Source organism: Myotis daubentonii, chromosome 7, assembly GCF_963259705.1.
Source record: "Myotis daubentonii chromosome 7, mMyoDau2.1, whole genome shotgun sequence".
NCBI lineage: Eukaryota > Metazoa > Chordata > Mammalia > Chiroptera > Vespertilionidae > Myotis > Myotis daubentonii.
This window is the reverse complement of record NC_081846.1, coordinates 53,966,810-53,990,276: the sequence shown is the minus strand read 5'-3', so window position 1 is coordinate 53,990,276 and position 23,467 is coordinate 53,966,810. Positions and strand designations below refer to the sequence as shown.

General features: G+C 35.6%; 1 protein-coding gene across 1 annotated transcript in view; it reads right to left on the bottom strand.

Moving 5' to 3' along the window:
- LOC132238850 (potassium voltage-gated channel subfamily H member 7) overlaps positions 1–23,467 on the bottom strand; it is a 146,774-nt gene that overhangs the window by 42,500 nt on the left and 80,807 nt on the right. The window contains exons 5-6 of the mRNA XM_059704878.1: positions 11,617–12,016; positions 6,240–6,439 (exon numbers count right to left, since the gene is read on the bottom strand). Of these exons, the coding sequence (XP_059560861.1) occupies positions 6,240–6,439; positions 11,617–12,016 (600 nt within the window). The remainder of the gene's footprint in view (positions 1–6,239; positions 6,440–11,616; positions 12,017–23,467) is intronic.

Here is a 23,467-nt window from a genome sequence, read left to right as displayed (position 1 = left end):
TGAACCACTATGCTTATTTTCACCCTTAGAAAATGGTTTTACAATCTGACATATTGGAAATTTCAAGGCCGCTGGGAATGTCTCAGATAATTCTTCCATGAAAAAAATATTAAACTTTTATTTTTGAAGAAATTGCAGATGGTTTGATTCCATAAGCTTTGATAAATATTGAATTCTTCTAATATAGAACTAAAATGGACTTAAAGTAATATTTCCAAGGAATCGTTTAAAACTGAACTCTGATGTCTCTCTCTACATTTTTATTATTGGCTAAACTGGTGTTGAATATTAAGTGTTTTTAAGCTGAATTGAGTGTGATTTCATCCTGTGTTCCTATCACTACAAAGACAGTGTTTGGAAACATGTCACACTCTTTAGCAAAAGGAATTGCACTCTAGAGTCCTAATCAGAGAGTACCATTATTTTAGAGTTACAAAACTATTTGAGACACCATTCCCACCTTCCTACTACTGTAAGAGGGAGAAACTGGAGTACAGAAGTGTGTTCATTGCCTCAGCTTGGTGTTCCTGCACTGACTGTTTTCCCTGTTTAAAGCCCCAGCCATGCTGTCATGATGTCTCTTAGCTCAGGAACCTCTAAAGAAGCAGCATGGTGCCAGCTGTAATTAAGTCTTTCTTGATAATGGTTAGAGACCAGGATGAAGTGACCATCATCATTTGGCTGAGCACATATCATATGTGAGCGGAAAATACCAGATGCCTGTCTTACGCTTGATATTGTTCATGTCAGGAGGCTCCAGATGGCAAGTATTGTTCTCTGTGGTATTTTTGAGACTTTAGGGCAAACAGCCTCTGTGAAAAATAGAAAGTTCATGAGCCTTGACCTTCTTAAGCACCTGCTGTTCAGGGGCTGGCTACAGTAGGCAAGTGTGTATGTTAATAGCAGATAGCCTGCTGGTGCAAAATTTTACTACCTATCCAATTTCTGCAGAGCTAGACAATTCCTATAGACTCATCAACATGAAGATGAAAACATCTTTTAAAAGCATGTAGACAACTATTATTTTAATTCAACTCCTAAATGATAACTAGATGTGTATTGTTTTTTTCAAAAAACTAAAACATGTCACCAGTCCTGAGGGTCTTTATCACTTAAATGCAGGTTTTTGCCAGTCTCCATGCCCCCTTTCTAAATGTGTGGATTTACTGTTGGGCCATTTGAGCCTCAGTGCAGGGAATAAGCATGTGTCTTTCAACTTGGGCAATATTTTCAATGCTTTGTTCAACTTGACTGCTAATTTTGAACCTCTGCTTTTTTGTTAGAATATTACTGGTTAAACAAAAAATATCAATTAAATTGTACAGGCTTACCTATGGCAAATTTGTATTATGCTATTGATGTCTTTAGAAGTGAGTGATTTTCTTTTCTGAAGAATTCTTACAAAAGGGCTCCTTGCCCAGTCAGTGGTGGAGTAGTCAAATATGAGGGCACCATAGTTTTTGTCATTTTATTTATAGCTCTATGACTAGTCAGTCAAAGCTTTCTCATTGACTATATTTATCAACTTAAATATATAAAGAATCATTAGAAAAAGGTAACATGGAATTAAAAGCAATGTGATGGAAATAAGCCATGTTATTTTATAAATCTTGATTTATATTTTTGATGGGGTTTAATGTGACAAGGATTGTTTTTACTTGAGTTGCTGAATTGAACATAACTGAAAAAACTTGTCATTACATTTCACTGTGGTCTATTGAAACAGTCCATGAGTGAATGGGAAAGATGAAGTCATTTAAATATACATTGAGAAGTTTTTGAAATAGTAGGGTTAGAATGTGGATGCAAATATAAGGTGTTATAGCTAGTAGATAATAGTAGGTAGTAAGTAGTGGTAGTAAGCAGTAATTAGTTAAAGTTAGTAGTTAGCAGAGGCTAATCTGACAGAAAACAGGGAGCTGGAAAGAGAAATAGGAGGAAAGGAAATCAAATTTCATTAACACAATCCTAAGAAATTATATCAGTCTCAAGAAATAAGAACTTATATGAAACAATCTGTAATTCTTCAATATATTCTTTTCCATTTTGATTGGCTTTGTTGGGCCCATGATAAGTATACCCTTTCTCACTTAGATTCTCACTGTGGTTCTACCCATTTTTTAGTGTACTAGGTTGACTAAAATCCCTAAATATCCTTCCTTTTACAACTCTGCCCCTATCTTATACCACATCCTTTCTGAGGAATTAGTTTAATCTTTGCCAGACCAAGAAGACTGGACCATGTAGTGTAAGGGACACGGAGTTTTCTCCTTTACTTCTCAAAGCCAAGGCCGTCACCCTTTCTCTTTTCCTCCTGCCTGCCTTTCAGAAGCCTTGCCTATCTGCCTTGCTGAAGAATTTATCCCTCTTCCTTGATTCTTATTCCAACTCCTTGTACATCTGTTGCTCAAAATTGTCTCCATTAATATCAAGGCCAAACAAAAACAAAGAGCAAAACCCAACTATATTGTTATTTTTCATAAAATAAAGTTGTTTCTGGAGTACCTCCCCTAATTCTACCTTGTACTCTCCAACATATGTGCTTTTATTCCTGTCCTTGTCTTTACCTGAAATGATCCCCTTTGGTTCTCTGCCATCAACTATTCTACCACTCGGTTAGTCAGTTTATTCCAGTGGTGTTTGATAATACGAAGCAGATGTTTCGTGAGGGAGAATAAGGTCCCCCTCAGGGAGTGAGAGGGGGAAGCAGATAGGTTAGAATCTCCATCCTCAAGCTGAAAAATATCCCATAACAACTGTTTTTGCATATTTAGCATATTTGAGTTCTGGTGCTTTAAAAATATTTGAAAATGACAAGTTTAATGAAATTGCAGAGAGATTAAGTGACTTGTCCAAGATTAGTGCCATATTGATGGGGCATTTTTAGGTAAAATAGAATTTGTCATTAAGTGTTCACAAAGATTTTCTTTCATGTCAATGTAATTTTAAGTTATGGAGTAATTTCTGCCACCATTGATTATTTGTCTCCATCCGAATGAGGTATAGACCATGGTTTTTGGGTCCTTTCTTTAGGCATACGAGGAAACTTGATTCTACTCTGACATGGAAAGCGATTTTCAGCTCTTGGTAATGTTGTAACTAAAATCTATGTTGGATAATGTCAGAAAGTTTCATATTGAGTTAGAAGACAGCATTGATCTGGGGAAATTCTTTGAGATGCCTTTCATCCTATGCTGAGAAAGTTTCTCCTTCTTAATGAGTCAAATTTCTGGGAGTAAAAGGGAAAGAGTTTTTCAGAATTGATCTAAAGACATTTTGAAGATAATTTATACTATTCCTAAGCCTGACATCAGATGCAAAAGAACACCTTCCTTTCACCAGCTTCACTATCCTGACCCTCTTCCTTTTGCACTCTGAACCATTTGGTTCAACTGGAATGCTTTTGGTCCTGGAACATTCTGGCAATTGCTGTTTCACAAAATAAACAAAAGATGCAGGAAATAAGGAATGTGGCTGCACATTTTAGGTTAATTCATTCCTATGTTTTGTGATCTATTAAGGAATCAAATATTTTGGGTTATGAAAAATAACTTTAGGTCAATTTATACAGTATGACCAGACATCTTGAACTGCATTTAGCTGAAGAGCAAAAATGACCTGAAATGTTTCATGAGAAATTATATTTAAGGTTATACTTAAATAAAATAAGATGGAATGCTGGTGAAAGATACAACAGTTTGATGTACTTTTATGTATCACGATACATACATTTATATAACTTTAAATTATTATATTACACTTAGTAAACAATTAACTGACAAGACATAGAGATTTTAACAGTGTTTTTGGAAGTAAAAAAAATCTACTTAGATTTTTTTCTACCTCTCAATAGTCTAAGAGTACAATTGTTTTTCTCTAATCAACTTGGTTTTGCACAGCCTGCTCAATTAGCAAGTATCTTCCATTTGCTGAGTTTTCAGTTATCTTGCACTTTGATTTTTTTACTCACTTTTCGGTCACAAGATGAGAAATGTAGACACTGTATACAAACAAGAAGTTCATGCAAAGTCAAGCTCTCAAAACCACATGCAAGACTCAATAGCACATGGTTTAGAGCTCACACACTTCAGGATCATGTAATACAGGCATGCAGATGAGAGGGAAGAAAAATACCTACATTATGAAAATAGAGGATGATGAAAAAGAATGACATTTTCTTTATGACAATTATCTAATGCAAACCGTATACCCATAACCTTTACCGGAGTGGAGGAAGGGGCAGGTAAGTGACTTTTTGTGGGGGAGGGGAAAGTGTATATAAATATCATTGGAGGTCAAGTCATCGTTAAAATTAAGGATTTCTATTCTGCACTTGGCCTCTTCCAGGTTATCTTTCCCGATTGCTTGCTTTGTATATCCTCTGCTACATCATGCAAAAAAAGATCAGAACTAACACTGGAAACCAATTAACAAGCTCTAAACCTGACAGGTAGCAAGGGTGTTCTCCACAGTTTACACGAGAATTAAATTGGATATAAATACCTCCTGTTCTTACCGGTGGGTGTTGTGATTCCATGTATTAAGGTGTGAAGCAGACAGGAAAGAGATAAATCTTTCATAAGTACATTGTAAATAAGCAAGTGGTATATAAACCATATTTATAGGTAATAGAGTCAAACAATGAAAGGTAAATAGATGTCACAAAATAGACTTTATCACAAAATATGGCCACAAAACTAGAGTTATATGGAGAGGGGAGGTACAATAAATAGGTTTTTTATTACTGTTATTGAAATAATCTGGCGTATAAAACAACAAAATTGAGTGGCACATGTGTTGATAAAAAATTCTTGGCACTGCTTCAGCCAACCCAGCATTAGCGAAACCCCGATAGTTTCTGAATGATGATATCTTTGTTAAATAATAATAATATATAAAAGTGATCAATTTGTAGGTGTTTTCTTGTGAGACTAAAGTGTTAACCTAGTAATATCAATTTATCAAATAAATTTTCACAAAGAACACTGGGATACTTGGAAATGACTCATGAAGTTCGCTTATGATTTTGTGTAAAATGTGCTAACTGATTGGCTCTTCAAATTAAATTTTTTTATTATGGCATGTCCTCACTTCTCAGTCAAATAAATCTCACATACTATGATAAGTTCATCTGTATGTAAATATGTCTTTCAAATTGGGCAATATTTGCTATAATTTCTATATTTGGACTGCTAATTTTGAATCTTTGCTTTTTTTTGTTAGAATATTTACTAGTCAATTAAAAGATGTCAATCTAAATTGTATAGGTTCACTTATGTAAAAATTGTATTATACTGTTGATGTCATTATATGCAAGGGGTTTTATTTTCTGAATATTTTTAGAAACAGGTCCTTGTCCAGTGGAGGAGTAGCTATATGAAATGCACCATATTTTTAATCTTTTAAAAATTAGGTCTATGGTATGTTATAGAATTTGGACCTGTTATATAGTTAATCTTGAGCAATCAGTTTCTATAAGCCAAACAGCTAGGTCAAAGAAATGTACCCAATTTTCCTAATATTAAAAAGAGCTTGATAGACCACAGTTATGTTGATTTGGGGGCATTGTCAGAGGAATAAATGGTTATGAAAAGTGATTGCTAATATTGAATTAGCTTAAAAATAATGAAGAAATCTGCACTTCCCTTTTTAAAAGGAAATATACATTAAACCAGATATAGTAAAAGGGCACATATTAATATTTTTTAATATAGAAAAAATTTCCATGCCATGAAACTTCCTATCATAAAGTGTTTATGACATACTTAAGCTTCCTAACTTCTTCCACAAATTCTCAAAATGACCTATTTTTTTGAAGAGCGTTAATCTTGGATTTCTGTTTGGGGCCATCATACTTATTATTACTGTTTACTAGTACTTGTATAAAATCTTAATGCAAATGGGTCCAACTATTTTTGGGGGTACTGGTAGGTAGGCCATGTGGTGAAAGACCAAGTCCCAGCTGAGCAACATTCTCTCTAAACAGAAGTGGACACTCTACTGCACATAGTTATATCAGTTTGCATCATGTTATAATGCCTTTGCCACACAGTATAACTAGAATATAGCACCATGCAATGCCATGAATTGAGAATGAGAGATTATCTCCAGGGGAGAAAATAAACATCTGAGAGAGAAAAACAAAAGCAAGGGGTTCAAAGCTGGTGAGACTAGCTTTTCCATTTTGGCTGTAGCTAAAATGCTTACGGTTCTTTTGTTTGGGAAACAGAAATACATACCATATTCATGTCAATGCCGTTGGTGTAAGTCCATGCATGTTGGAAATATTCTTCAAGCCGTTGTCTCAGAGGATTAGGAATTTGGTGAAAGCGAATGAACTCTTTTACTCGCAGCATCTGCATGTGGTACCTGGCAGTTCCCGAGTATAATCTTTGGATAATTGCAGATACATTCCCAAAAATGCTTGCATACATTAGTGCTGGATTGAATAAAAAACAAAGTTATGGGGGAAGACTGAATTTTGGGCATATTACATCTTGTCAGAATCTCAAGTATGTTAATTTTTATTTATCTCAATCCAGTTATGAGGATATACCATTGGCCCTTGGAGGAAAAACGTGGCCAAGCCAATGCGGCTTTAAATTTTATAATTTTGATGGCAAATCTGGAGAGGAAAAGTCTCTAAATTCCTGATGGATTCTTAAAGTTAAAACTCAGGTTGTTTACAATATCAACCTGTAAGCTGGAGTGCTGATTGGAGATAAAATGCATTTAGAATAAATATTTTGTTTGTAGAGAAAGTTAGACTACATCTTTGTTTTTTGTCTGTTTTTTTTTTTTTTTTTTTTTTTTTGGTCTATGGAAAGAAGTAAACTGCTATGACACTCTTTCTATGTATTCATGCTTAGGTGGAATAACCTTTTCAGTGCTTCCTGGGCTAATTCTTTATAAGTTAATGTGAAGCTTTTAAGTCTTCTTCTCTTTATCATTATATTGTCATTCTGTTTCTAATAATCCTAAAAAGTGCTATACTGCACAGAAAATCAAATCATGACAAATGGTCTCTACCTTGATCTTTGGATGTGTCGTCAGAACATTAGAGAGAAGGTTATATATGTTTAAGGCACTGGAACTACAATATACCAAGCAGGTGGGAAAAATAAACAAACATTTTGAAGTGTTTGATTCAACTATATTCTATCAACACATTTTTCCCCCCAACACTTTTTATAAAACACTATCTCTATAAACCATGTAAGCCATTTTAAAAGTAGATTTTGGCCAAGTTCAAGGTGTTTTAAAGTGACTTTTCTTGGTAATTGGCTTTCTTTGTCTCTTGGTTAACATGGTCCTTGCTTACCACAGGTGTTCCTACTAAGAGAAGGTTCCAAAGAAAGCAGTGGCCCTTTGTTTTTATCTACTTAAAAGGATGAAAGTTGGGGCCATCTGCAGTGAGGCTGAATTGGGATGTGTGAAAGACAATATGTCTCAGTAAGGCAGACAAACTGTTTAGGCTGTATCTTCCACAGAAAAAAATACACGAGGCTAACTTTAATACATGAATAGTTGATTAAGAAGGGAGTTAGCAATACTTGCCTGAAACTGATTCCTGTGATCCAAGGAGATTCATGTGAAAAATATATTTTACTCTTCCTAATTGTAGTGTTGGAAATATTTATGCATGCTGTTATGTCTCCATAGCACCTATCATATGCTCAGGAAATAGTACAAATTAAATTCACTTGATTTAATCAGAGGGCACATAATCAATGCTAGTTATTTTACCTAAACCACATAATTACTTAAGAGACAGGGAAAACATGCTTATTTCATATTTAATAAATACTGTGGTTTTAAATCCATATTGCCTATTGCCATAAGAATGAACCAAAACATTAGTTTGGGTCATAAACAGGTATTTCCACTCCTTGACAAGATGGTAAAATCTAGACTATAAGTACATTGAATACATGAATGACCTGTATTTCTCCTAAGAAAGTATATTCTGATGGCTTCTTAGATTATAATAGAGACATAATATTTTTTCTATTGTTTAAGGAAGCAAATAAGTCTAAAGACTGTCACCAAGAGAGAAGCACAAAATGACTATCTTATGTATACATTATTAAGGTAATGTCCATCAACTGGCATAAAATATGAGTCAAAAGCACCTTGGAGTAATATTTTCAGGCATTTCTTTCCTAACTCACTATTTTATTTAGCTTTTCATAATAGGGAGTTGTTATTTCATTAAAATTATTTGCTTTAGTGTTAGGTATTATAGAAAAATACATTTATCTTAAACATTTCTTCAGCATAATATACCCCAAATCTGATATGCTAACCAAACTAATGAATTTAGTTGGCTATTTAGGTATTAGCTGAAACATGTTGATTGAACAAATACACTTGATTTTTCTACAAATTACACAAACTTAAAAAAATTGTAACTTAAACATTTTATTGATGTGTAATTTACATATAATAAAATGAATCTGTTTTAAATGTAACGTTCAGTTAGTTTTGACAAATGTATACACTCCTATAAACACATTCAATATATAAAACATTTTCATTACCCCGAAATATTTATTGTGTCCCTTGGCTGTCTGCTTACTCATTTCAGACCCTAGAAAACCACCGAGGTCCTTTATCTCATTAAAGTTTAGTTTTCATTTCCTGGAATTTCATATAAATAAACTCAAAATGTACATGTTCATTTGTGCCTGACTTCTTTTGCTCAACATTATGATTTTGAGTTTCATTTTGTGTTTAGTGTATCATTAAATTATTTTTTTATCACTGAGCAGATTTGTATTGTATGGCTATACTACAGTTTCTCTCTTCTGTAGCTAGAAAGCTCACTGTTTCTAGTTTTTGACTATAATGAATAAAAGTGCCATGAACATTTGTATACAAATCTTTGGGCAAACATTTTCATTTCCCTTTTAAAACCTAAAAATAAAATAGCTGAGTTGTATGGCATGTTTGACTTTATAAGAAATGGCCAAACTATTTCCTAAAATCATTATGTCACACTCCTTCCAGCAATGCATGAGAATTTCACCTCTGTTTTAAAGATTTTTTACCTTTTTATCATTAGTTTTCAGTATTTTTGTTGTAATGCATCGTGTGTGTGTGTGTGTGTGTGTGTGTATGTGTGTGTCTGTTTGGGATTTACTGAACTTCTAGGATCTATGAGTTATAGTTTTTTATCAATTTTGGAAAAACCTCAGCCATTTCTAAAATTTTATTTATTTATTTTTTGCTTCCTGTCCATTTTCTGGAAGTCCACATACACATTTGTTCAAGGTTTGGTATTGTCTGCTACTCCTATCATCTCTGTTAACTCTAGCTGTAGGTTTAAAAAATGTTTTTTCTCCTGCTTATGGGTTACATTTCTTATTTCTTAGCATATTAATCTTTTAATGGATGATGAGCATTGTTCATTGCTTTATATTCTTTGTCATCCTTTAGAAATGGTGGATTTTGTTCTTGCAGGCAGTTAAATTACTCATAGATCAGTTTGCTCCTTTTGAGGCTAGTATTTTAGGCTTTGTTAAGCTAGACAACTCCAGTACTATGGCAATATTTTTGTGAGATTTAGGGTTTTCCACTCTGCTGGTGGGAATTGTTCAGCTTACAGTACTTCTGGAATTTATTTGTCAGTATTGGAGGAATTTTATCTCATGCATTTGTGACTTGGTATTCGTCAGTAGACACAAGGGGATACCTATACAGGTTTCTTGAGATTTTCTATGCCATGGCTGCCTCTTTTCTGGTTCTCTGTCTTGCCAATACTAGCACCTGCCTCCACAACTTCTGATCTTGTGTTCTTAGCTCAGTGAGACACCTTTCACTGCAGAAAGTGCCTCCAGATTGAAAGCGAGGCTAACAGGAGGCCCATCTTGTTTGTTTTCCTTCTTTGAGGGATCATATCCCCTACTATTTTATCTCCAATGTAAAAAAACAGTTGACATGTATATTTTGTTTAGTTTTCTGCTCTTTAAAAAAATATATCAGAGTATTCTAGTTATTCCACCATGGCTAAGAGAAGAAACCCAGTAACATGTTTTCCATGCTATAAACACAAGGATTTCTTCCAAGATGTTTGTTAAGTAGATCATAGATGAAATACATTTGCCTTTGTTTTCTGGTTTATGTGTTTTAAAAAGTTAAATGTCTTTTATTCTATTTATGATAGTTGAATAAAGAATAAATTTGCATATTAGAATACATAGATGTAAGTACGTGAAAATAACTTACATTTACACTTATTTGATGGCTAGCAAATATCAGTGACATTTTTACGATTGTTAAGTTTCAAGTCTTAATTTTACTTTTTTCTTTATTCATGGCTTAACAGGTCACGATAAAGTCCTTCAGGAATATGCACACATTTTTTCCTGTGTGACATTAAGCTTTACATATTCCCACTTTGATTAAGGTTTGCAAAACTGATTTGCTATTCAAATAAAGGATGTCATATAGGAAGTGGATGTCTCATACTCTACCCAATTAACTAGAATGTTTTTTTCCTTTTTAAAAACAAGAAATTCACTTGCAGGAGACACATTCCTAAAGAATCAATAAAAATAACCTCACGTCACATTTAAAAAGGAGAAAGAGTAAAGAAAGAAAGAAGAAAAGTAGAAAGGAAACAAAGAAGAATGAAAACTGCCAAAAATCCCCTGGTTTAGGAATTAAAGATTAGATATATGGGCCAACACTCTAACCACTTAGCAACACCAGTCATGACTACAAGATTACTTGTTAAAAAAGATTTATAATTCCATGTAAAAGCCCCTAAAAAATGTAAAAAATAAACTCTTTGAGTCTATTTTCAAATTTGTATGCAGTATAAGGATGATTCTATTTTTAAGTTTATACATTCATCAATTTGCCAATTGCTCCCTGGTATCAGCAAGGTTATCTTTAGTGGTTCCAAGGTGTGGTTTTGAAAAAAAAAATATACTAACATTAAAACATCTTTAGTTCAATACAAACTCTTTTTCTTATTTCAAAGAATGCTCCTTATAAGTAATGCTCAGGATACTACTCAATTACAAGGTAAAGGTCAATCAGTTAGGCCTTGACATAGTGTTACAGGGAAAGGGATTTATAGGCAATAACAGCATGATATATATATATATATATATATATATATATATATATATATATATATATATATATATATATATATATTATATATTTATATATAGGGGATTAACTTGCATTATTATTAGTGATCATATATACATATAAATTTGTAATATATATTTCTATATCTAATTAGGACATCTAGTAATATAATGTAAGCTAATCTTTCTCATTCTAACCTGCCTCAGCTGGAAATAGAAAATAACCATTGGTAATAAATTATGGACACTCTTTTACAGCAGCAGTAAAGGTGAACTGCAGGTCTTAATTGCTGAATCCCAAACCCATGTGACTCCAGTTTTATGCTCATGCTTTCCTGAGGTCCTGAAAACCATTGGTTGCTTCCTTGCAAAGACAAATACACTATGATGCCTAAATATGTAACCCCATTACTTCTAAAATTATATATATATAACCTTACTCTAAATGTTCTGGTGATATCAATTTTGTGATATTATTTTGTCCTAATAGATAACAAAAGAGAAGTCTACTTACAGCCAATCAACATGACACAAATTGAAAAGATTTTTTCCGAATTGGTGTTAGGTGACACATTCCCGAATCCTACACTGGTTAAACTGCTGAAGGTAAAATAAAGTGCTGTGACGTATTTGTCTTTAATGGATGGCCCAGAACTTGAGTCACTGTCATTGTAACGTTTTCCAATCTGTTGTCCTAAGGAATCCAACCATCCGATTTTGTCAGTCAGGTAGGGCCTTTCTACATTCCCAATCGCATACCAAATGCAAGCCAGCCAGTGAGCAATCAGGGCAAATATGCACATTAAGAGCATTAGAACAGCAGCGCCATATTCTGAATACCGATCAAGCTTCCGAGCCACTCGCACCAGGCGGAGGAGTCGAGCTGTCTTCAGAAGGCCAATCAGTGTTGTTGTCTGTGGAAATAAATACGCGTGGTCAGAAACAGTTGATTAAAAATTCAAGGTATGTCCCTGTGAAGCTAGGTAGCAGGAACAGGTTAAAACAATATAGTGGCATCAACGATAACTGTATATTTGAATTAAGTATTTTTTTACCCACTTTATAAAATATTCTGAAAATGTTCATTACACTAATTCAGTATCTTGGCATGCAAGAACTCCGGGACCAATAATTTACCTATCTTGCTTTATGCTCTAACCACCATGGTAAATCATTCATTCACCAACAAACATCCCGGGGTGTTATTAGTGTGCCTAGCAAGTGCCACACACTGGAAGTAGAGAATTGAAAAGAACATACATTGTCACTTTTCTTTTTTTTAAAAATATATTTTATTGATTTTTTTACAGAGAAGAAAGGGAGAGGGATAGAGAGTTAGAAACATTGATGAGAGAGAAACATCGATCAGCTGCCTCCTGCACACCCCCTACTGGGGATGTGCCTGCAACCAAGGTACATGCCCTTGACCGGAATCGAACCTGGGACCTTTCAGTCCACAGGCCGACGCTCTTATCCACTGAGCCAAACCGGTTAGGACAATTGTCACTTTTCTATGAGAGACAGTTATCTGGCAGACAAAGAATCTTCTTTTTTTATTTTTTATTGTTTTATTGCTTAAAGTATTACAAAGGGTATTACATATGTGTCCTTCCCCCCCCCCCCGCCCTTGACAATCCCATGGCCTCCCCTAACCCCTAGTGTTTTATGTCCATTGGTTATGCTTATATGTATACATACAAATCCTTTGGTTGATCTCTTACCCCCTCCCTCCTGCCCCCAACCCTCCCTGGCCTTCCCGCTGCAGTTTGACAATCAGTTTGAGGCAGCTCTGCCTCTGTATCTATTATTGTTCATAAGTTTATAATGGTCTTTATTATCTATGAATGAGTGAGATCATGTGGTATTTTTCCTTCATTGACTGGCTTATTTCACTTAGCATAATGCTCTCCAGTTCCATCCATGCCACTGCAAATAGTAAGAGTTCCTTCTTTTTTACAGCAGCATAGTATTCCATTGTGTAGATGTACCACAGTTTTCTAATCCATTCATCTACTGATGGGCACTTAGGCTGTTTTCAGATCTTAGCTACGGTGAATTGTACTGCTATAAACATAGGGGTGCATATATCCTTTCTCATTGATGTTTCTGGTTTCTTGGGATATATTCCTAGAAGTGGGATCACAGGGTCAAATGGGAGTTCCATTTGTAGTTTTTTGAGGAAATTCCATACTGTCTTCCATAGTGGCCGCACCAGTCTGCATTCCCACCAGCAGTGCACGAGTGTTCCTTTTTCTCCACATCCTCTCCAGCACTTGTCGTTTGTTGATTTGTTGATGATAGCCAGTCTGACAGGTGTGAGATGGTACCTCTTTGCTGTTTTGATTTGCATCTCCCGGATGATTAGTGACTTTGAGCATGTCAATTGATGCAGAAAAAGCATTTGAAAAAATCCAACACCCATTTTTGATAAAAACTCTCAGCAAGGTGGGAATAGAAGGATCATACCTCAACATAATAAAAGTCATATATGACAGGCCCACAGCCAATATCATACTCAATGGACAAAAACTAACACCATTTCCCCTAAGAACAGGAACAAGACAGGGATGCCCACTCTCACCACTCCTGTTCAACATAGTCCTGGAAGTATTAGCCATTGCAATTAGACAAGAAGAAGAAATAAAAGGCATCCAAACTGGAAAACTGTCCTTATTTGCACACGACATGATATTATACATACAAAACCCTAGAGACTCCATCAAAAAACTACTAGACTTTATACATGAATCTGGCAATGTAGCAGGATACAAAATTAACCCCAAGAAATGAGGCATTTCTATACACCAATAGTGAACTTTCAGAAAGAGAGATTATAAAAACAATCCCATTTACCATCACACCAAAAAAATTAAGCTACCTAGAAATAAACTTAACTAAAGAGGTAAAAGACCTCTACTCAGAAAACTACAGGAGGTTGAAAAAAAAGATAGAGGAAGACATAAACAGATGGAAGAACATACCGTGTTCATGGATTGATAGAATCAACATCATTAAAATGTCCATACTGCCCAAAGCAATCTATAAATTCAATGCACTTCCCATTAAAATACCAACGGCATACTTTACAGATCTAGAATGAACTCTCCAAAAATTCATCTGGAATAAAAAAAGACCCCGAATAGCTGCAGCAATCCTGAAAAGAACAACGTAGGTGGGATCTCAGTACCAGATATCAAGCTGTATTACAAAGCCACTGTTCTCAAAACTTCCTGGTACTGGCACAAGAACAGACATATAGATCAATGGAATAGAATAGAGAGCCCAGAAATCGGCCCGAACCAATATGCTCAATTAATATTTGACAAAGGAGGCAAGAACATACAATGGAGCCAAGATAGTCTCTTCAATAAATGGTGTTGGGGAAATTGGACAGATACATGCAAGAAAATGAAACTAGACCACCAACTTACACCATACACAAAAATAAACTCAAAATGGATAAATGACTTAAATGTACGACGGAAAACCATAAAAAGTCTAGAAGAATCCAAAGGCAACAAAATCTCAGACATATGCCGAAGCAATTTCTTCACTGATACAGCTCCTAGGGCACTTGAAACTAAAGAGAAAATGAACAAATGGGACTACATCAAAATAAAAAGCTTCTGTACAGCAAAAGAAACCATCAACAAAACAACAAGAAAGCCCACTGCGTCATATCTGATAAGGGCCTAATCTCCAAAATTTATAGGGAACTCATACAACTTAACAAAAAGATAAACAACCCAGTCAAAAAATGGGCAAAGCATCTAAATAGACACCTTTCAAAAGAGGACATTCAGAAAGCCAAGAGACAAAGAGTTTTCTTTAATGAAGAGAAACAAGTTCACTATCTATTGGGAAGATAAATAAACAATAAGGTCATTTCAGAGATGAGAAGTGCCATGATGAAAATAAGACAGAGTGATATATAGAAGATGTTTGGGGGCCTGGGTTGGAATGGGGCCCAGTTTATAAAAGAGGGCCTTGCTGAGGAGGTGTCCTTAGAATGAGAAAGATCTGCATAAGGAGAAGGAGCCAGTCAAGCAGATAACTGGGAAACTTATTGGATGATTGCATACAATCAGTAGAAACTATATTTAAATGCATTTTTTTCCTTCTTAAATGTGTTAAGTTGATAAATTGTTTCTTGCTCTCCCAACCATATTGTGCATTTTGCTTTGTGGTGTAATATATGTAACTAATTACATGATTATTATTGATCACATATCTAATGATAGGACACTTCCATATAATAACATGATACTTAACTGGTTGTTTGGAATTTAAATCTGATAAGTACAAATTACAAGTTTAGTTTTTGGGTTTCCTAAATAATGTCAACTATAAGTACTACATATTTCACAGTGCATATAATTATTCCATAGCTACGTGGTGTTTACCAATCAATTATTTAGTCATTTTATCTGTTCATTGTTGGTGTTTATTTCACAAAGTGCATCCAACTGAGTTAAGAAAATATATTTTAATTAGAGAAATAGTTCATGACATAAGTATCACCCTATATCTATTCACAGTGACTTGGTGGAAAACTGGCACTAAGTATCAAGAAAAACATTTTCATTAAAATACTGCAATTGTTGCATTTTCCCCTTCAACCCCTCCACCCCCCTTGGGTCAAAATGGTGACAAGAGAAGGGGAGATTTCTCAGTTTCAGTGAATTCTTTAATTAAGGGAGTACTGACACCCTCTACAGGTGAGAAGGGCTTGTGTAGCTGAGACATTCTGATCACAATTGGACTGCAGACTTAGCTCATTTCGGAATGTGTGGAGAGGCGAGTCTTCCCTGTTTTCAATGCTGGGTTCTTTTTTTTCAGGTGCAATACAGAAAATAGTTTTTTTGTCCTTCACAAATTTAAAAGTATATCTCATCGCAGTAAATAAACGGAGAATTTAAGTTAGTATTAAGTAGTTCGTTGGGAGAAAAGCCAACTTTCTACTATTTGTATTATCAGCATTTTAGTTTAGCACCTATGTGCTAAGACTGTTTGAATTCTGCTTCTAGGAAAAGTTACTTATTTAATCTCTAAGCATCAGTTTTCAATGTTATGGGCATAATAATGCCTACCTTACCAGACTGTAGAAAATACCCAATAAATGTTAGCTCTTCATGTTCTTATTTGAACACCCCAGGCATTTTATTTTCATCAGTAAGCAGGAACTTTTATTATAAAATGAGTTGATAGAGTTTACACACTTTCAAAATGCATTACCCAGATATCTGGAATCCCAAATGGAGGTATTTTAACATTGGCTTTGCAGGTTCCACAGGAAATGGCGGGAATTTTATTTTATTTTATTTATTTTTGGTTAATCCTCGACCGAGGATACTTTTCCATTGATTTTTAGAGAGTGTGGAAGGGAGAGGGAGAGACACAGAGAGAGAAACATCAATGTGTGAGAAACACATTGATTTATTGACTCCAGGCATGTGCCCCAACCAGGGTTGGGGATTGAGCCTGCAACCAAAGTACTAGGTCCGTGCCCTTGACTGGAATCAAATCCAGGAACCTTCAGTCCGTGGGCCAATGCTATATTCACTAGGCCACACCAGCTAGGTCATGGCAGGGATTTTTAAAGACAAGAACTTCATCCAGTTGCACTGACTGCTCAGACTCTGATAATACGAATCACTCCGGTTTAATGTGTCATCTTTTCTATACTTCACAGCTTAAGTTTACAAGTTTATTTTTATCCTAGCCCAGTTATCTATTTCTTTCTATGGAGAAATCAGTAATATCTGAGGATTATTATTCAAAACTTCTTGTCCTTGGAACAAAATTTCTCTTTGAAGTCTAAAGTAAATGAAATATAATGAAAATTCTCTACATATTTGATTAATGAAGTGAGATGCTTCAAAAGAAATGAGCTGTTTTTAGATCATAATGTGATAATAAGAACTGACTCTTCAGGCTGCAAGAGTGGTAGAGTAAAAATGTTATGAGGAGAGGAAAAAGGGAATAAAATCTGCTGGCATGCCACCCACCTCCTTTTTCTTCTCTTCCCAAGGAAACCTCTGATGTTTCCTCTAGAATTATATTAAAATGAGATAAAACCTAAATGACAGTACATTTTCTAACCAGATAAATAAATATATCTTATATAATAACACCCAAGAGACATCTTTTATGAACAAAAAAAGCCCAAGAAATAGGGTACACAATGAAGTCTCAACCCAATTTCAAAAGTGAATATTGACTTCAGAGTCAAAGCCATGTACCCAAGCATAACTATATGTTAGTTTGACAATATGACAAATGACTTGACCTTCTTTCTATTGTTATCAAGATGCACTCATACACCTGAGCATTCTTTCTTAGCTGCAATTGTATACAGCACATCTTGTAGATAACACAGTATTGCAATAACTCCTTTCTTCTTGTTGCTTAAATATCTCTTTATAGATTTAAGGGAAGTTTTGTCCCAGGTTGCACAACAGAAAGAAGTGATTGCACCCAAATCTCAGGGAGAATAGACTAAGGAATGATCAATATCCTCTTGCTGATTTGTTGGAGATCGTTTGTCTCCATTGTTTAGCACAATGAACTATCTTGTATTACCTGCAAGTGAAAAATGGGACCAACAACTACCTTACAATATAATTGTGTTGACATCAGAATTTGGCTGAGTGGAGTGTTTTCAGAATGTATCTCACAGCATATCTAATTTTATGTACTATCCAGACATATTATGGAAGACTGTCTTTGTGGGTTTTCTCAATTTTTAAAAATAGACATGAAACCATCCTTAAATCAATTATAATAATTTCAAAAATGATAGAGATAATGGACTTTCTCTTAGATGATAGTTCTTGAGCTTTTCATTGGATATTAGAAAAATATTGCATTTATTGTTACTTTTGGTAGAGATTAAATAACATTAAAAGCTCACTAGAGGTAAGTATTATTATTATGAAATATAAAGACATAATGATAATAAATAAGATATAGAAAGAGCTGAGCCATTTTGCAGTGGATTGAAGCAAGGAACTTTGTTTTCTGACCTGCCCATGTACTACAGCAAGTCAAGTCTCCACCTCATCAATATTCACACCATCTCAGAACTCAACTCCTTTACCTTGATTCAATGATATTTCAAATTCTTTTTGCTTTGAATGCCATAATTTAAAAAGTCTATTTATTTAAGGCTTTTATTTTTAATGCATTTTTAAAAATATTTTTTTAAAAATGTAAAATGCCTTTTCCCCTGGAAATTCACTTATTTAAATTTCAGGGGGAGGGGAGGGAGGCACTGATGAATATAATCCAATTTCAATTTTTTAAAAATGTATCTATATCCATAGTTTATTAAAGTCCTAGATACTTTATTATATTGAGTTAGAAATTAGTTTTCTTTATTAAGTATGACTTTCTCAACTAAATTTTATTTTAATAATGTATACTCTGAACAATTATGTCCTTGCAACTATGTTAGGTACTAGACCCAGATTCAAGAAGATTATGTGATTATTTTACTAGACATTTTACAATATATCAGGCAATATTCTCTCTTAATGTAGTGGAATTCATTTTCAAGGCCTGAAATAGAATAGGATATTTCTGATCAGTATTCAACAACTCTCAACTCAAGATTAAATGTGGCTACAGTTAAACTGAGAAAATCTAATCTGTAAGAGAAAATCTTATGCTCAAATGGTTTTCAAAATTATTTTGAAAAATAATTCTACTGTCTTTTTAGTAAGCATTTTCAAGACTCTTACATTTAAAATACTTTATTTACCGGTGTTTACGGTAAGTGGAAATAAATATTCTTTTATAAATGAGGAAATATAAGTATGTGATCTTTGGTTTCATGTACAGGGTTGATAAATTGAATTGTCACTGAAACTTTCTACTTAATCCATTAGTTTGTCTTGCTTGTCAAGAAATATTTGGATACTAGAGGGGAAATGGGAAGAGTGAGTAATAAATTCCATAACTACACTTATGCTTTGCTTTATATTTTATTTCAATTACCTTTAAGCTCTGGTACTTGTAAACAGCATTTAATGAATTACTTAGCAATATAACTTAATAATTTTGAAACTAGTTTCTAGTCTGTTGTTCATCTTGAGTCACATTATTTCAATATTTCTAAGAACACACTCACTAATACAATCAAAGAGCTACATTTTGAGTGTGTTACAAACATTGAAGGAATAACCTAACTTATCCTTTCTTTATTCATACCAAACCTCACACATTTCTCCACTAACTGTGGCTTTTAAAGAGAAGATGAACTTAAACCTTCCTGGGAAACTTGCTCCAATATTGAACAACCTTTACTGTTTAAGCCTTTTATTTTTATTTTGTTTTATAATTAATATTCTATTGTTCTGCAATTTAAAATCATTTTTTCTTTCCTTAGTTATAGTAACACAGAAAAGTGGGCATCAAATGATTCTAAATACTATGTAAATGGTACAGTAAATAAACAATCATGGATATTCCATTTTTAAAATGGGAATTTTATTTGGTCTGAGAAATATGTAACCAAAAATTGTACCTTTGTGCCATCTCTAGCAAATTGTAGTCAATACATCACAATAGATCACACATAAATAATGACTAGATGATTAACTTAATGCAAAAAAAAAACACAAAAAAACTTTTTATGGAATGTTCCTATATCTCCTTAGTTCAAAAATTATTCCATTGGGAATTTTGTGCCTCTCACTTATGTCACAATTTTTGCAGGCATGACCAATAGCTTCAAATACAAGCCATTGGAAACTTCTGCCAGACCACCCCAAGAACTAGCTAAAGATAGAGACACAGTAACTTTATGTATAGGCCCATACTTAAAATTGCGTCTCTAAAATGTGCTTTGTTATTTAAAGTTAAACATGAATATGTCTAATCCTATCTAATAGAGGGAATATGCTAATTGACCCTCACGCTGTCGCAAAGATGGCAGCACCCACAGCCAATAGGGAGGGACTATGCTTATTGACTGCCCCACCACCTCAAAGATGGTGGCGCCCACAGACACAAGATGATGGCGCCCAGTCCCCTCAGCCCCGCTGGGGTGGGAGACACACGGCAAGGCTGGGCCCAGCCCTAGGCGGGCCCGGCCTTGCCGCACGCCTGCCTCTGGAGTCCCCCAGTCCCCTCAGCATCCCATCTGCCTAGGGCTGGCCCGAGGCACAGGCAAGCCTTGGATGTTGGATGCCCAGCCACCCAGGGCAGACCCGAGGCTCAGGAATCCAGGGCCGGCCGAAGCTTGCACTGCTGGCAGTGGCAGTAGCAGAGGTGTGATGGGGCGGCACCTTCCCCTGATTGCCAGGTCTCCTCATGCCCCTGAGGACTCCCGGACTGTGAGAGATGGCAGGCCAGGCTGAAGGACCCCCCTCTCCAGTGCATGCATTTTCATGCACCAGGCCTCTAGTGTTTTATAAATTCACTTCCATCAAACTAATGATGACTATTGGGGAGGTCAGTTTCAGAAAGAATGCTGACAAGATAATCAGATGCCTGCTAAGTTTTTCTTTGTATCCATTCCATGATTCATCTATCAGATTAATGAAGCAAACATCAATGTGAGCAGGAACTCCTCTTTCTGCTTACAATTTTCCCTCAGAGAGCACTTCAGTTACTTAGGTTTCAAAGGTCTTGCCTGCATTCACGAATCATGAAGAATAACTGTTAAGTGTGAAAGTAAAGAGGCCAACAAAGCAAGTAATTAATCAAAAGAATACTATTTTCGGGGGTGGAAGAGGTTAATGAAGCTTTTAACTAAACAGAATGCTTTAGGTTCTAACTGTTAATATTTCTGAAACTAAGACTTGCCACAGCTAAGCAAAATATGGGAAAATTTGAGGCAGATAATGAAAAGTTGGCTTTCTGGAGGCTGATCCAATAATATTGCTCCTTTGCATCAATAATATGAAAGTAATTTGCTATGGATAGCATGATGTTTGATGATGCAAATATTAAGAAATAAGGAACCATTTCCTTGGTCTGTCTGGATGACACTAACATCCAGGAAATATTAATGACATAGGCCTACTTGGTGGTCAATGCACATCATAGCGAGTGTGCAGCCTTAGCATAGCATTAGCATATTATGCTCTGATTGGCTGAAGAGCCAACTGGCCAACTGGATACTTAGCATATTAGGCTTTTATTATATAGGATTTATTGTTGTTGATTTCAAAGAGAGGAAAGGAGAGGGAGAGAGAGATAGAAACATCAATGAAGAAAGAGAATCATCTATCAGCTGTCTCCTGCATGCTCCCTACTGGGGATCGAGTCCAAAACCAGGCATGTGAACCGACTTGGAATGGAACTGAGACCTCCTGGTTCATGGGTTGACACTCAACCACTGAGCGCACTGGCTGGGCTGGGAAATTAGAAGGAAGATATTCATGTTTAATTGACATTAACAAAATTCTTTTCTCTAAGGTCATTCATGATGCTGTGATACATGGAATCATTTTAATAATTCAGTTAAAATTAAGCAATTAAGAAATTATGAATGGGCCTGGCCAGTATAGCTCAGTTGGTTGGGCAAAATCCTGTGCATTGAAAAGTTGCTGGTTCAATTCCAAGTCAGGCCACATGTCCAGGTTGTGGGTTCAATCCCAGTGGGGGCATGCAGGAGGCAGCCGATCGAAGTTTTGCTTTCACATAGATATTTCTCTCTCCTCCCTTTCTCTCTAAAAATCAATAAAAATATTAGGGACAAAAATAAATCATGATTGTTCTTACATTTAGTTTAAAATCACTTTAACTTGTTTATTCATGTATTTATTTGTAGAAATACTCTGTGAACACACAAAAGCTCTCTCGTGGGTCCCCTTTGTCCCAGGCCTCTGGATCTCATACATCTGGCAGAAGAATTGTTCCTACAACTTCTTAAAATGCCAGCTGCAAGGCTTTGCTTCAGACCTGCCAAATGTGAATCCCCATACTTTTCTAAGATCCATGTAGAAACTAGTGCATGGTCCTGCTGTAGAAGCTCTGATCCAAACAAACCTTTGTCATGATTGCATCTGATTTATAATCCAATGAATCTCATTTTTTCTTATACTCACTCATCTTTCTAGCTGCCCATGTGGTGCTCAACTTGCCTACTGAGATAACAAATAGGCATTGCAAACTTAGCATGGCCTGAACGGAATTTCTACCCCCATAACGCACCTTCTTCTCCCCAGATTTCTTCCATTTGGATAAATGTGCGACAATCTATAAAAGTTGCTTAAGTCCCCTCCCCAACCCCCCAAAAATTTCAAACAAGAATAAAGAAACAAAAAAATCTTTGAGTGATCATTAATTCTGCTTTTCTCTTTTTTTAAAACAAATATATTTTTTTTATTTATTGACTTCAGAGAGGAAGGGAAAGGGAGGAAGAAATGAAAACATCAATGATAAGAGAGAATCATTGATTGGCTCCCTCCTGCATGCCCCACACTGGGGATCGAGCTCACAACCCAGTTATGTGCCCTGACTGAGAATCAAATCATGACCTCCTGGTTCATAGGTTAATGCTTAACCACTTAGCCATACTGGCCAGGCAATTTTGCTTTTCTCTTAATCCTCCAACAATATTTAATCCATCAACAAGCTCTCCTCTAATATATTCCAAATGTACCTACTTCTCTTCACCTGTATTGCCACCACATAGTCCAAACCATTGTTTTTTTTTCCATCTTACATTATACCAGTAGCAAAACTTCTAAAGTGATATCCCTATTTCTACTCTGACTAAATTGTCTGCAGACATCAGCCATGAGGTGTTTCAAAATATCCAGCGGATCATGTCCTTCCCACCCCAAAGGTTTCATTGCAGCCAGAAGAAACACAGATTCCAAGGCTGCGTGTGATGTGGCCCCTGTCTCTGTATCCTCACATCTTGGCATGCCGCATCTCACTATGGTCCCGCCTGGCTGCCACTGCCTTCGTCCTGGTCTTCTCACACGCCAAGGCTGTGCCCCAGTGGGGCCATTTTCACTAGTGTTTTCTTTTGCTTGAAATGTTCTGCATGTGGTTTCATGAAGCTTGTTGCTTCTGGTTAAGCCTCAACTCAATTGGCACTTCCTCTCAGAGGTCTTTCCTAATCTTCCCATCCAAATTAGCCCCCCACCGAAGTCATTCTGCACCACATGACTCTTTCTTGTCAGCACACAAACATCTTAGGAGAAAAAAACAAACACAACAAAATAACAATAAGCCTTTCCTTCACCATGTGAAGACTTCTAATATTGTCCTTTTTCTTTCCTTTTATTACCAAGACCAGAGGCCCGGTGCACAAAATTCATGCACTGAATGGGGGGGAGTCCCTCAGCCTGGCCTGCACCCTCTCACAGCTCAGGACCCTTAGGGGGATGTCCTCCTGCTGGCTT